The sequence below is a fragment of the Crotalus tigris genome, unplaced genomic scaffold (genome assembly GCF_016545835.1).
Source record: "Crotalus tigris isolate CLP2741 ecotype Arizona unplaced genomic scaffold, ASM1654583v1 scf7180000018362.2422785, whole genome shotgun sequence".
NCBI classification, from domain to species: domain Eukaryota; kingdom Metazoa; phylum Chordata; class Lepidosauria; order Squamata; family Viperidae; genus Crotalus; species Crotalus tigris.
In genome coordinates this window covers 796795-813106 of record NW_024096964.1, presented here as the reverse complement: position 1 = coordinate 813106, position 16312 = coordinate 796795, and the positions used below count along the sequence as shown (strand labels likewise).

The window sequence follows — 16312 nt, the reverse complement described above, 5'->3', positions numbered from 1 at the left end:
AAAGAATGCAAACACAAACACAGATGGTCCTCAACTTAAGTTAAAATTACAGCTGTAACTCATGCCAGTCATTAAGTGGGTCATCATATGACCAACATTTTTACACTTTTTTTGCAGCAATCGTTAAGTGAATACCCTAGATGTTGAATGATCCATTGCCCATTGTGGGGGTTTTTGCCAAAAACTAGAAGCAGATGCCAGTTTTCCATACAGAATATTGTAAATATGAAATATAAATAAAATTGCAAGATACTGCAAATGGGCATAAATGCAGTCAGGTTGCCAGAGGAGCAGATACTGTAAGTGAATTCAGGTCATAGATATCTTTTTGAGGATCTGTCGCAACTTTGAATGGTCACTAACCATAAGTCAAGGACTACCTGTATATTCCACAAGGAGAAAAATGTAAACATAATTCCTTATAGCTTTGGCTTCGGATGAACCACTTCTGGGTTACAGGTGTTTTCCCTGCATGAGCACAGATGTTTCCGTGAGCATTTTGGGCAACAAGGCCATTCTCAATGGACTCCTCTGAATACTTTTAATTACTTGGCATTTGGGCTCAGCTTTAGAAAGCAGGCAATGACAAAAATACATTGCTGTGTAGGCACAAGCACAAAACAATCCTCAGGCTTTCCATAAAAGAAATTTATTCAGTGGTCATGTGTCAGTATGCAGTTATGAAGTCTTTGCTCGACCATATTGAAAAATGTGCCATAAGGAATACTTAAAAGATATTTACACTATTATCATGAAAAAAAAGTTGGGTTGCATATTGAATAGAGAGAGAAAATGTTCACAAAATCATTTTTCCTCCCTTTCAGAAAAAATGCAAACTATAAATGATACAACATAAAAGATTTTTAAAAATTGACAATGAATTATTTACAGTAAAACACATTTTAACAAACTCATTTAGCTACTTGTTGGTGGCTTTCTTAGGTTTTCAACCTTTTCATAACTAGGCAAGCACAGCTGGCATGGATTCCTTCACAGCTGGGGTAAGCAACCTGTTACCCACCAGATGTTTGTAATACAATCTCTTGCCATTGGCCATCCTGTCCAGAGCTGATGGGAAATGAGATCTAAACATCTGAACAGCATTTAGCTTAACTTACAGCCTCTCTCATAAACCCCTCTAATATAGAAACACTTGTGTATTTTACAATTTTGTGTGGGTTTATGTCCTATATTGAAAACCATTATCACTTTGACAAGTCTCCTATTTCTAATTATTAAACTTCAGCTTTTCGCACAATTCGTTGTTGAAATATTTTCTGAGGGTGGCAAATGATTTCATCCCAAAAATCTAAATATCTTCAACTGTAGATATTTGATTATTCCATATGGCAAATTAGCAACTTTTCAATTGCCCTTTATAAGCTCCTTGTTATTGCTACTTGGTTAACCTTCCAACATCTGCTAATTTTATTTTTTTTGCACTTCAAGCAATGTTACATTTTTCTCCTTAAGTAACGACTGTACCCCACAGCTTCACATTGGCATATCTAAGTCTTTAACATTCCAAAGTAGAAACATCTTCCAATCTCTGAAAAAAAGGTGTGTTAAGTATACAGGCCATATAAGAGAAAGAAAACTTGTATGCAACTTGAAAAATTGTCTAGAAGGAGGATTTTGCAGGACAGTTCCTTGAGATTCCTGCCTCTGTGAAAATATTAAAGGCCTTGAAACACAAATCTTCATCTGGCTAAGTTTCTATAGCTGCCCACCATCCATTAACTGGGCCCCAGAGGGAAGCTGCATAAAAATGTTCCTGTTTTTTTGTGTTCTTGTTCTCCAAGTCAGTGAGAAGTGAACCTGTTTTCAGTATAAAGAGTGGTAAAAGCACCAGAATATGGGAAGGCAGATAGACTGACAGTCCAAGCCCTGATTTTTGTGAGGTCAAGCACCATCTGCCTCACTCTCTAATGGACCATACTGGGGTAAAGTTGGCAGTTCCTTTCGAAGAGTCTGAAATGCAAAAAACAGGAAGGAAAGATAACATTGCACCTTAGCAGACAACTGACCCCAGAAACTTAGTAACACAGGAAACTGGTTTGCAACCTCATAATAGACTTGGGAACTGTAACTTCCATGGCCAAATGTACAGGTTATAGTATATACACAATGGTATCCAGCAGATATACTCCTGATATATAAGATATTTGCTCTGATGTCACAATCATAACCCTGTCACAATCATAGCCTGTCTTCTGTATGGTGTATGCACATAGACACCAGATGCAGCCTGCACTGCAACTTATTCACACATCATCTGGACACACCTGCACCCGGTGGATGCCGTATGATACGTCCACAGACCATGGTTGCTGTGTAATCCTGGTCTAAAACTTGCAGCTAACAAGACCCTTTCTTTTTTTCATTGTCCTTCAAGGTGCAATCGCATATACTGTATGTATGAAAAACAGTTCATAGTTCTCTGCTACCTGTTTTATGTAACAACATAATGCAAAATTAAGTTCTGCCAGCCAGTCCCAAGAGGACTATGGGAAACAAATGTAAACTCGATGACTCAGCATCTCATACCGTGTTATAAAATGCCTTACCCAGAAAGAAAGAAAAAAAAGCGAAGAGGTAGTGTGGGCCAAATGTTTCCAATTGAGGACAAAGCACCCTGTCCTAAATGTGTGACAATTGTTCTAAGCAAGAAGTAGACTGTTTTGAACATTGGGGAAAATGTGCCTTGAGTCCAGAAAACATGCAGGAAGTTTGACAGCATCCCGCTTTGCGCTTAGAACAGCCATTTTGCGTTTGAGGCGGGATGTCCCAAAGGGGCTTTTTTTTTTCAACAAGCAGCTGGATTTTGTTTCTTTCCTTGAAGGTATTTCACTTCTCATCCAAGAAACTTCTTCAGTTCTTGGATGAGAAGCAAAATGTCTTCAAGGAAAAACAAAGTCCCATTGCCTTTTGGGAAGGAAAAAAAAAAAGCACCTTTGGGACAAGCATGATCTGGATGACTGAGAATCTCCACAGAATTTGAGGCAGGATGTTCAGGCTCAAACAGTTGGAAACATTTTGCACATCCATGCAAAGAGGCATCTTATTCTTTGTTCAGAAGAAAAAGGAAAAGGAAGGAAGGAAGGAAGGAAGAAAGAAAGAAAGAAAGAAAGAAAGAAAGAAAGAAAGAAAGAAAGAAAGAAAGAAAGAAAGAAAGAAAGAAAGAAAGAAAGAAAGAAAGAAAGGGTGATTGCAGGGAGAAATTAGCAAAAAAGCTTAAAACACGGTAAATGAAAGAGGCCGTGAGTTCAATCGTTTGACATCAAACATCATCCGCCTGGTCAATGGGAGCTGGGTTACACCTGATCGGTTTGATACTCAGAGGCTTCAGAGAGAGTTTCAGAAAAGCTGAGGAAATTCTCTTGGTACTCGGAGCAAATGATCTCAAACCGGTAGTGTCTGAATTCCACCGCAAAGGAGCCGAAGAAACCTAGGAAGCACATCACCATTCCCCACTGGACTCGTGACGCGTCCATGTGGGACTTAAACTCACTCATCAAAATGAAATCTGAAGGAGGGTCAAGGAAAAAATGCAGAAACATACCCGGTAACAGGAGCAAATGTTGAAATACCTCTTGGAATCCGGGCTATACCTGAAACCTTCATCCCATCAAACCCACATCTGACCATGAAAAGCAGCAATACCGGCAGCCCTCGACTTACAACCATTTGTTTAGTGACCGTTCAAAGTTGCATTGGCACTAAAAAAAAGAACTTATGACCATTTTTCACATAACTCTTGTAGCATCTCCATAGTGATCAAAAGTCAGGAGCTTGGCAACTGGCATGCATTTGTGACGGTTGCAGTGTCCCGGGGTCATGTGATCCCCTTTTGCGACCTGACGAGCAAAGTCAATGGGGAAGCTGGATTCACTTAACAACTGTGTTACTAACTTAACTGCACGATTCACTTAACAACTGTGACAAGAAAGGTCACAAAATGGGGCAAAACAACTGTCTTGCTTGGCAATGGAAATTTTGGGCTCAATTATAGGTATAACTTGAGGACTACTGTATTAAGCTGACAGAATTGTAACTCAACCTTTATTTCACATTGCTTAGTCAACCATGGTTTGCAACTTTGCTAGTAATGAGAAGACCATATCAATTTAAGCAACTGGAAATGTTATTCCTTGGCTGCTAAGACATGCAGATGTTGCTGCTTGTGTTTTTCCCCCCACAGTATCTATTTGTAAAACACAAAGATTAGAAACGTCATACCGTATGTTACAATAAGGGTAAGTTTCTCGGAAAACCTAAAGCGTGTGTCAACTCAGGCATATGTTATCAGAGTGATTGCGGCTAGGGTAGGGTTTCTTAAGTAGTGTTTTGCACAATTCTAAACTTCTACAAGAATTTGATAAGATACAGTATCTGTGGCAGATTAAGAGCAAAAAGGAATGAATAAATAAAAGTTCTCTCAAGCACAGCCATTTTTTTTTATCTTCAGAGTTTGTCCCTGGATTAGGCAATCTGGGAAAATTTTCTTTCTAACTATCAGATTCCACAGCCTAAATAGGTTTGAAAATCTTTGGCATAAAACATTAGATCTGGAATTTTCAACAGCATAATCCTATATTCAGGACCTCCTTAAGAATGATCTCATCAAGAAAGAAACAGAATATTTCCTGTGGGCTATTTCTTCACACTGTAGGAACTTCCCAGCAGTCTTACGTGTTGACCTCCAGCTGTTTTTAGATTGAATAATTCCCCAATACTGCCTCCTTGCTAGAATCAATTTTGAGTTCAAGGCTGCACATTTTCCATTCCTTTTGTAGGGACAAAACATTTCAGAGAAATCCAAATAAAACTTGAAAACATTGCAGGATGTTTCCAAGAAGGCTCCACACATATTTGTACTACCCAGGTGACCCTGAGGACATAGATAAACCTCCAAGTGGCCTCAACGACTCTCTAAAACAACGGCTCCCAATCTTTTCTATGCTCTGCACCCCTGGAACGCTTCTGATATATCAGCGGTTCTCAACCTGTGGGTCGGGACCCCATTTGGGGTCGAACGACCATTTCACGGGGGTTGCCAAACAACACAGTTCGCCATTTTTTTCCCCTTTTCCTTAGCTGTGCTACTCCCTTTTATTCTATTGGCTTTTGAAAGCCAATAGAATAGACTCTCTTGAATAGAGTCTAATTCTATTGGCTTTCAAAAGCCAATAGGAATTGTCCAGGCTGTCTCTGTCCTGCTGAGCCCACCAAAAGTCCCATTCTGCAAACGGTGCTGCAAGTTGTCTGCAGCGAAGGCGAGCTGTCTGGAAGCTTCCACCCCTCCCTGCTGAGCAACTACTAAAAATGTAAGTAAAAGAGGGCCAGGGGTGGGAGGTGGGAGGCCGGCGGGCACAGGGAGGGTTGCTGGCACGCGGGGGGCCCACGGGTGCCTTACCTCCCTTGGGCTGGGCCAGCTGATGGCCCAGCCGGTGGTTGGCCTGCGCCGTCTCTGCCGCTTGCCACCTATGCCTCGGCCGGCGCAGGGGGCGGCACCACGCATGCGCGGCGCTCCCGGGCAGGGAAAGTCCTCGACTTACGACCGGTTGGGTAGTCCTCGACTTATGACTGGTTGGGTAGTCCTCGACTTACGACCGGTTGGCGGTCACAGCATTAAAAAGGTTGAGAACCACTGTGATATATTCTCGCACAACTTACAGAAGTTCGAAATAACGGCAACAAATTATGCATATACACCATAATTTTGAAAAGCCAAGTTTTCGCACCCCCTGGAATATCATGCGAGCACCCCCATTTGGAAACTCCTGCTCTAAAAGACTGCAAATGACCAGCTGCCTGCAAGGAACATAAATCCTTCCATTCCTCACTATCCAGTCCGAGCTGAAAAAGCTTCTTGGATGAAAAGTGAAACATCTTCAAAGAAAAAAAAAGGAAATCCAGCTGCCTCCAGAAAAAGCACCTTTGGGACAACCGTGACATGGATGACTGATAATCTGCATGGACTTGCACCAATCAATTGCAAAAGGCAATTTTGTATGAACAATTTCTGACAATACCTTTAACATCATCATTGTGCAACCAACCATAATAATTCAAACGCAGCTAACCTTTTAGCACTAAAGCTTTGTTTCTTTAAATATTGAAACGGGGGGGAGGGGTTGAAAACCCGTAATTTGGGTCATTTGGCTGTCTCCAAACATCAAATGAAGCACATGAAAACAGGAACAGTGTTGAATTTAGTAACAATCCAGAAACAGCTTATCAGGATTCAAGCCGTTTTTTTTTTAAAGCAATACTTGCATTCTGAAAAGAAAAAAAGAAGCAAAAACGTAAAAGGATACACAGGACTAGGCAGAGAGTTATTGCTGCCGACAAAACCACTCGTGGGATTCCAGCTTGTCTACCTTCGTTCTTCAAGTTTATTTTGAGGGTTAGTGCGGATTGAATCCAACAGGCCAGAGTGCCGAACCCAAAGGCCAAAAAGGTGCCAACATTGTGTATTTCTTCATCATTGGAAAGCTGAAAAAAAAAAGAGAGCACAGAACAGGTGACCTTGGTTAATACACCCAGTAAAAAAAACAGTCGGCCAAATTTTTCCAAAGGTTCCACTTCCTAGTGCTCAACTCAGAATGTCCTAATATATCTGCAGGGAGTACTGACACAGCTGGAGAGGTTTATTTTTATTTATTTTATTTATTTTTATTTTTAAAATTTATAAACCGCCCCACTCCCGCAGGACTCCGGGCGGCTAACAATAAAAACATCATATAACATGACAAAACAAACAATACAATAACAGTCATCCAGGGGTCAGATTTTATAAACCCCAGGCCTGCCGGAAAAGGCAGGTCTTAAGTTTCCTTGCCAGGTTCTGCTTATCTCTCAACTTCCAACCTGATACAGGTAGTCCTCAACTTACGACCACAATGGAGCCCAAAATATTTGTTCAGTGAATTTTATCCCCATTTTATCACTTTTCTTGCCCTAGTTAAGTGATTCACTGCAGCTGTTAAGTTACTGATATGGTTGTTAAGTGGCTTCCCCATTGACTTTGCTTGTCAGAAGATCACAAAAGCTAATCGCATGACCCTGGGACACCGCAACCGTCATAACTATGAGTCGGTTTCAAGCGTATGAATTTTGATCGCATGACCATGGGGATGCTGCAACGGTCATAAGTGTGAAAAACAGCCGTAACTCACTATTTCCAGGACCACTGTAACTTTGAGCGGTCATGAAATGAACTGCTGTTAAGTCCAGAACTATCTGTACAGGTGGCCCTCGACTTACAACTGTAATTGTAGCCAGAATCATGGTCATAAGTCATGCTGGTTGTTAAGCTGATCACCATGTGACCGACCCGATTGTATGATCTTTTCTGCAATGGTTGTTTCGCAAACAAGACAGTCTTTAAGTGAACTCATTGTTTGCAGTGAGTGTTTTTGCTAAAAAAACGGAAGTTCAAAAACATTGTAAATTGTGGTCACGTGACCATAGGATGCTGCAAAGGGCTGTGAATACAGGCTGGTTGCCAAGTACCAAAACTGTGATCACTTGATGGGAGGGGGGATTGTCAGAACTCCAAATCTGGGTTGTAACCTGGAGAAGGCTACTAAGTGACTGGTCATAAGTTGAGAACTATCTATAGCTCTTACATATTTGGAGCTATGAGTTGGAGAGGGATGTTGACATTCTTATGTCTTTTCTGAAGAAGACCCAAATAGATCAGTGAGACAGTGCCACCCTTTCATCATCTCTTATACCAGTGGTGGCGAGCCTATGGCACGCGTGCTAGAGGTGGCACTCAAGAGCCCTCAGCCGCACCTCCCCCCACGGCCCCCTCCTTATCAACAGCCCTCCCGGAAGAGAGTCGCCCCCAAGTGCAGCCCGCATGGAGCAGTGCAGCCAAGGATATGGCAGGCAGGCAGCGGAAACAAGACTCTGCCCTCGCACCCCGTCACGTGCAGTTGAGGGGCACGGGTGGAGGGTGTAGTTGCCATGGTGCTGCTGGGCCCCCTGAGCGATCTGCAGCGGGCTGTGGAGGCAGTGGGTGGCCCTGCGGGTGGGCAGAGTGGGGGCAGAGTGGGGCAGGGGCGGTGCGGGGACGCAAGGTGGGGGCGGGGCGGTTTTAGGGCACTCAATCTCTAGATCAGTGGTTCTCAACCTGTGGGTCGGGACCCTATTTGGGGTCAAACGACCATTTCACGGGGGTCGCCAAACAATGTAGTCCACCATTTTTTCCCTTTTCCTTAGCTGTGCTACTCCCTTTTATTCTATTGGCTTTTGAAAGCCAATAGAATAGACTCTCTTGAATAGAGTCTAATTCTATTGGCTTTCAAAAGCCAATAGGAATTGTCCAGGCTGTCTCTGTCCTGCTGAGTCCGCCAAAAGTCCCAGTCTGCAAACAGTGCTGCACCAGTTGAGTAGTCCTCGACTTACAACCGGTTGAGTAGTCCTCGACTTACGACCGGTTGGGAGTCGCAGCATTAAAAAGGTTGAGAACCACTGCTCTAAAAGGTTCGCCATCACTGTCTTATACTTATCCCAAATAAATGTAGGTAGTGAGGGATCCTTGGTGCTCTCTGAGCTGGCTTATTTTCTTGCAGACATTTCATTATCCTTACTAGGTAGCATCATCAGTGCTAGTAAGGAGTGCTGTTTGCTGTCAGGTTATATTCTGGTGTCTTGCCTGTCTGGGTGGGTGGGTGATCTTAGGGATTCTTTGGTTGGGCTGTTTACTAACGGCAGTTTCTTGACTGGGGTATTGCTTACTTGATTGTTGGTCTGAAGCAGTGGTGGGATTCAAATATGTGAACAAACAGTTCTCTGTGTGGATGCCGCTTCTGGAAGTCCATTCTGGGCCTGGGCAACAAAAAATTAGCTACCGGTTCCTGCGTATGAGCTTTGCTTGTTTGTGCGGAGCGGTTGCTGGCATGCCGCGGCTGGTACTGGTCCACGGACCGGGAGTTGGGGACCCCTGTTGTAGATGACTCCTGTTATTTTCTTCTGGGATTGCTGGGTCTTTTGGTTAGGATGTTTTGAAGGGCTTTAGGTACTAATGTAGGTTCTAATAAGACTGAGGCTGCCTATGGATTCTAACTGCTCTTGCTAATCTATTAGAACCAGGTATATTTTACAATCTTGCCACAAAATCTGGATTTCAGATTTGCAGGCTGGCAAGTTTTTAATCCCTTCATCTCTTAATATTCTGTGCAAATCCATCAGTCTTGTTTCCTGTGCTTATTTCTTGAAGATATCACTATTATAAATTTGCCAAATTTCTCAGCTGCCTACAGCCAAAAAGGTAGCATAGAAACTTTATGGCTTGACCCCCAATCAAGGTTTGGCTCATGCAAATACAATTTAGGTATATCCAGGCAGCCATGGATGCTCAATGGATCTTGCCTTTCTGGCATCAAGTTTTCCTACAGAAAAACTGAAGAAAGTTCAAAAGAAACTTATGTGGCTGAAGCAAGACAAATGGCACCAAACAATCTTGCTAAGCACACAAGGTCTAGCATAGTGGACTGATTCTGGCTTAGTCAATTGAGAAGAAAGCCATTTATAGGGAACTGGGACATTCATTAAATGAGACAGGAAACAAAGTTCTGGATTCTGTAAGCTATAAGTCATAATTTGCTCCAGTACGTTTTACTGAATAAATAAAGCATAATCGTTTATGCAGAAACAAAAGCCTTAAGCCATGATTCATAAATAGTGGCTAGATATAACAGTATGTGGGAAAGAACTTTGGAGAAATGGAAAGGTTTCCCCAGTCTGGCTGTTTCCAACTCTAGGGGGCAGTGTTGATCTCTGTTTCTCAGCCGAGGGAGTCAGTGTTCTCTTGAAGACATTTCTGTGGTCATCTAGCCAGCCTGACTATATAGTAGTGGCCAAAATTGTGGAAACCTTTTGAGGAAAGTGTACAGTAGAAATGCCACCTTTGGTTAAGTTTCCACCCATTTTTCTTCTAATTTCTTTATAACTGTAGCCTTGTTCACTTAATAATGCTATTTTACATCGCTTTCTGGGCAACCAGTCAACTCTTTGCACCATTACTTTAATTTTATGACGTTTTACAAGCTCACTAAATGAAAGAACACAAAAAAACCCAACCAACTTGATAGCGATCACATAACACACTGACAAATGTCCTCCTCTCAGCTTCAATACACGACATCAATCACTGAATCCTACTGTGATCCGATTGGCTCATTGGCAAAACAAGATGGCACCCGATTGGCTCTTTAAACACTCACGCTTCTTGGCTACAATCAAAGGAAGGAAAGCTACCTGATATCAACCTGAGCAAGTTGTGCTTTTTCTGGTTATTTAGCTATAACTTTTCATAGAATATAGTAACAGATAATTGAACAAACTTTGTTGCATTACATTCTTGATTAAATTATCTTTCCATTGATATATAGCAGTGGTGGCGAACCTTTTAGAGACCAAGTGCCCAAAAACAGGCCCCGCCCCCACCCTGCCCGCTCTGCCCCCACCTCGCCCCATCCTGCTCCCCGCCCCCTATCCCACCTGCCCACAGGGCCACCCACCGCCTCCACAGATCGCCCAGGCAGCCCAGCAGCGCCATGGCAGTCACGCTCTCTCCTTGCGCCCCGCAGAATCAAGTGCGCACAACGGGGCACAAGGACAGAGTCTTGTCCCCGCTGCCCAGCTGCCATGTTCTTGGCTGCACTGCTCCGCATGGGCCGCGCTTGGGGGCTACTCTCCTCTGGGGGGTCTGCTGGTGAGGTGGTGGCCACGGGGAGAGGTGGGGCTGGGACGACGGTGTGCTTTCCCACAGAGAATGCCACCTCTGGCACATGTGCCATAGGTTCGCCAGCACTGATATATAGTTTTATGGTACTACTCCCAAAAAAAAGTGGTGTTATTAGCCATCAAACCTCAAAAATACACTTTTCTCAAAAGGTTTCCACAATTTTGGCCACTACTATATGCCGAGGTGCATGGAGTGCTGTTACCTTCCCACCGGAATGGTACCTATTTATTTACTTGCATTTGCATGTTTTCCAACTGCTATGTTGGCAGGAGCTGGGGCAGACAACGGGAGCTCTCCGCATTACATGGCACTTGGGGCTTGAACCCAGGCTGTCAGCTTTCCAGCTTATAAGCTCAACGAATTTAACCCTCTGAACCATCGACAAAGAGAACGGTCAGATTTAAAACCCACAGCAGGATAGTAAGTGGGGACAGAAGAGACCTTTCCTAGTTTCTCAGACTGTAAAGGGGCGTGGAGGGTGAAGACTATTCAGGTAGTCCTCAACTTACGACCACAATTGAGCCCCAAAGGAATGTTGCTAAGTGAGAAATTTGTTTTGTCCCCTTCTACGACTTTTTTCGCCACATTTGTTAAGTGAAATACCGCAGTGGTTAAGTTAACAACACGGTTGTTAAGTGAATCTGCCTTCCCCGTTGACCTTGCTTGTCAGGTCGGAAAAGGTGATCCCGTGACCCCCCAGGATACTGCAACCGTCATAAATATGAGTCAGTTGTCAAGCATCTGAAAGTCACGTGACCGTGGGGATGCTGCAATAATCATACGTGTGAAAAATAGCCGTGTCCCTTTTTCCGGTGCCGTTGTAACTTCGAACAGTCAGCAAGTGAACTGATGTAAGTCGAGGACTATCTGACTATCCAGACCTGCAAGATTCTGTCTACAATAAAGTAGAATTAGCTCATCTTGTTGCAATTCCTATCTGGTTTACCCCAGGAGATCAACACACTAAACCAGGGGTAGGCAACCTTGGCTCTTTTATGACTCATGGACTTCTACTGACTCAGGAATTCTGGGAGTTGAAGTCCATGAGTCATAAAAGAGCCGAGGTTATCTACCCCTGCACTAAACCAAAAGCAACAAAATGAGAGTGTGAAAAGTGTGATTCCAACCAGTAAAAGGACGAGAAAATGAAATACCTGGAAGTTGCCCAGAAGGGTCATTCCAAAAGAAGCCAAGCATAAGGCCACCAAGCCACTGATATTGAGCCATGGATTCAAAACCTTTGGCTTTAGCTGAATGAAGCGTAGGACAGCTATGACCAGTACTGAAAAAAAGAGAGAGAAAATTGGTGATGCAGTTCTGCAATTTTAACTTCCACAATAAAAGTACAAGAGGAGATCCATTCACATGAACAGGTGCTGTCACTTACTGCAAAACACCAGTTAGCACAGGCTGAGCAGTCCCAAAATGAATTCTCCCTTTAACTTTGTGGATGACTAAACCAGTAAAGCCACTAGCACCAGTTCCCCCACTCCTATCCCCATGAGATTAGAGATGTATAACTGAGTTTGCACACAAAGCTTAACTTGGTTACTGCATCCGCCTTTTCCTGTGTTTACAGTGCATTAAACCACACTTTTACTAAGAAAATGGGCTTGGCTCATATATGTTAGCCACGTTTTTAACTAACCTGCTATATGAGCAGTGCAGTGAATACTGAAGCAAATCACTTGTTATGTTTTTGCAGCCCGATTACTGCTCATGGGCCTCATACATGGAGCTGAATACTTGCAGAAAGAAATGCTGTATACCAGGGGTCTTCAAACTTGACCCTTTTATGACTTGTGGAATTTAACTCCCAGAATTCCTCAGCCAGCGTGCCTGCCTGAGGAATTCTGGGAATTGAAGTCCACAAGTCATAAAAGGGCCAAGTTTGAAAAACCCTGCTGTATACAGTGTAAAAACCTGATGGGCTTAGAGCAGGGATCTTCAAACTTGGTCCTTTTATGACTTGTGGACTTCAATTCCCAGAATTCCTCAGCCAGGCATGTTGACTTCAATTCCCAGAATTCCTCAGCCAGGAGTTGAATTTTGGGAGTTGACCCCTGGCTTAGCGCAAGATTCTAAATTTTTCAGGAAGCTCACACATATTAAAAAATGACTCCCTATCATGTAGATCCAGCTCTCAACTCAGACATGGTAGGACTGGACAACCACAAATCAGTAAAGATTAGGAAAAATAAGGACTTTCTGTTTGCTCTTTCACAAAATCTTTCTGTGAACTAAAATTTCATCCCAGTTCAATTGCTACAAAACAGCTGCATGGATAATCACTGTTTATCTCAACAATTATATTACGTAGCAGTGGTTCTCAATCCGTGGTCCGCGGTCCCCTGGAGGGGGTATGTGTGATGTCGTGACAGGGCATCTTCTCAAAGGCTTGAAAAATGTTATAATTTAAGTCTTGAGTTAAGTCATTGGGGTCCCTGGCCATAGTCTGTGGCCACAAAAGATATTTAAAGGGGTACCATGGAGAAGAAAAGGTTGAGAACCACTGCTATATGGCCCTCTTTCTCCACCTCAGCAACTTTAAGATATGTGGACTTCAACTCCCAGAGTTCCTCCGCCGGTATAGTGTGTATGCTGAAATTCGTTTTTGAATGCATGTACAACTACTCCTTGACTTACAACAGTTCATTTAGTGGCCCTTCAAAGTTACAAGGGCACTGAAAAAGTGACATGACCGTTTTTCACACTTAACGACCGCTGCAGAATCCCTATGGTCATGTGATCAAAATTCAACTGGCTTGTGACGGTTGCAGTATCCCAAGGTCAAGTGATCACCTTTTGCAATCTTCTGACAGGCAAAGTCAATGAGGAAGCCAATTGTTAGTAACACTGTTGTTACTAACTTAAACAAATGCAGTGGGTTCCCTTAACGACTGTGGCGAGAAAGGTCGTAAAATGGGGTAAAACTCATTTAACACCATCTCGCTTAGCAACAGAAATCTTGGGTTCAATTGTAGTCATAAGTCAAGGACTACCTGTACAGTATAGTGCTATGTTTTCTGGAATATAATATCAAGAGTCATTCCATTTTCTGCGAAATTAGCCACAGGCTTGCACAAATCGTAATTAATAGTGAATCTGCTTCACCTTCAGACTAAGTGTTGTGGTCTCCAAACCATGGATTTTTAAACAACCCCTGGAACAAAACACTAGGTCAGTGGCGGCGAACCTATGGCACAGGTGCCAGAGGTGGCACTCAAGAGCCCTCTCTGTGGGCACGCGCGCCGTCATCCCAGTCCTAGGTCTTCAGCTGAGTTTTATAAAACCTTTTTGCTTTAGGCCTCTGCTGCAGTGTGCAAAAAAAAAAAAAAAAAGCTTCAATCAATCAGTCAATTTCAACTTCTCTTGGGAAAAAAAGATCTTACAAAGTTGGAATTGATTGATTGAACTTTTTAGTCCCACCCAGTCTGCCGTTACCACTGCAGCCACGCCCACCCAGTGGGCCATGCCCACCCAATGGGCCACACCCACTCAATGGGCCACACCCACTCAATGGACCACACCCACCCGGCACCCGACGATGTATAAGTGGATTTTGGGTTGCAGTTTGGGCACTCGGTCTCTAAAAGGTTCGCCATCACTGCACTAGGTACACATTGCCACTTTCATGCTTGCAATCGGAAGTTGCGTTGAACTATCTTGGACAGTAGCAACCGAAAGATAATTTTTCCACGAATCTTAACAGATCTCAGATCTCTATCCATGAAAACCTCCTAATGGTAAAAGCAGTTCAATGACAGATCTAATTTCTGAGAAGGGGAATGAACTTTCTCCTGGATATGGCCATGCAGAAGCTGGATGGCCACTTAGTGGGGGGCGTTCTACATTGAGCAAAGAATTGGTCTCAATGTCCTAACATTCATCCTCTGTTATACATGGGGGAGACATGGAACCTTGCTCTCTGGTTCTACCTTCTGGGTCCTTCTCCTGTTACTACAAAATGATCAGAGAAACCCTGGAAGATTTAGGTTCTTCAGAAGATTTATACTTTGCGGGTTCAACCATACAAGAGGCGCTAAATGAATTTATTGCATCAGAACCTTTCTTCCATCCTTGACCGAGAGAACTTAGGCTGGCAGGAGTTAAGGCCATTAAGACTGTTCCTTCTCTTTCTCCTCACATGATAGGCACACTTGAGAAAGAAAGCATCAACAAAGCTTTATTGTAGATACTATTTATTTCCTAACACTGCTTAGTATGGGCTGTTGGTTTGAACTCTTGAGCTTGGCAATTTTACAGCCAAAAAGCCAAGCTCGGAGATCAAACCAAGAGCCCAACTACCAGCCCGAGCTACTAATATTCAAACACATCTCAACTGCTTAGTATATTCAATTCTCAAGATTATAAAAAAATATGTCAACGCTGCAAACAAATTTGGCTGAAGCCAATTCCGCTTCGTTTTTCAGTTGCTACAGAGTTGGGAGGGGGGATAAGTATTTTTTAGTTTAGTCACAACAATAAGTTGTTCTGTGGAAACCAAGGTCATTGTTGCCTAAGTTTTGGCCGGGCTGAAGTTTTAGTTAGGAAGCCCACCAAAGTAGTTTATTGGGGAATGTAATTTATGACATATTACTGGGGTGGGGAAATCAACTTTATAACATTGTAACCTTGGGGGAGGGAGAACTTCAGTCTTGATTTTACTTTTGAAACTGCTGATATTTTTTAGCCAATAAATATGTTCTTTAAGGAACATGTTTTTGCCTTGGAGTTCTCTTTTTACTGGTCTCATCTATTGGAATCACGACAAAATAATAATCTATAATCTTTTGTGCCGCTCTATAACATGGGAAGAGTGACCAACCGCCCAGAGAAGAAAAACGTACATATAAATGGTACATCAGTGCTGTTATTATATGCACACTCACAACTGTGCGATGTTTACATACATGCAAGGTTCTCAAACAACAGTCTGTAAAAGCCTCATGCAAACCAATAATAATAACTGATGATGTGGTTGGTTTGTTTTTTTAATTTCACATATGAAAAAACAATACGAAGGCACTCATGGGTCAATATTAGAATATTTAACACATCTTTTATAGGCCTAGTTCCTGCTGAGGTAGTAAGCTTTAGGTCTGAGTATTAATTGGTAGCTTCTTCTCAACTTTATTGCCCACCAACAAGCTGTCACTAATGACAGAAAGCAGCATTCTCATCTTCTACTTTAATTACCCATAAAGCTTGGATATGATGCGATTCCAGAGCTTTGTGGAACATTTTAAATGGCAGCCAGCTCACAACAATCTGCAGAGAGAGATTTAAAAATTGACCACCTTGTACAGTAGGACAGGCCCAATTTGAAGAAAAGTACCTAGTTTTTGAGTTTTAAGATTCCAGATATTTTTTCCCTACTTCGAATCTCTGTCTATCCTATACAAGAGTATACAAATAGAAACTGAGTATAGTGTCCATTGTTGGTTATTGACTAAAACCACGCTAAAGTGTTAATGTGTCAGGGAAAATGATACAGCCTAGCTTTTTCCTAGACATGCTAACTTTCTTTTTACTATAATAATTGGAGGA

At 42.7% G+C, this 16312-nt stretch overlaps 1 protein-coding gene across 11 annotated transcripts in view; it reads right to left on the bottom strand.

The window, feature by feature from the left end:
- Positions 1–633: 633 nt before the first annotated feature.
- TMEM150C (transmembrane protein 150C) overlaps positions 634–16312 on the bottom strand; it is a 39596-nt gene continuing 23917 nt past the window's right edge. For all 11 annotated transcript variants that reach the window (XM_039350873.1, XM_039350872.1, XM_039350871.1 and 8 more), the window contains 3 exons: positions 11917–12044; positions 6321–6498; positions 634–3526 (listed from right to left, as the gene is read on the bottom strand). In XM_039350873.1, the coding sequence (XP_039206807.1) occupies positions 3315–3526; positions 6321–6498; positions 11917–12044 (518 nt within the window). In that variant the 3' untranslated portion in view covers positions 634–3314. The remainder of the gene's footprint in view (positions 3527–6320; positions 6499–11916; positions 12045–16312) is intronic.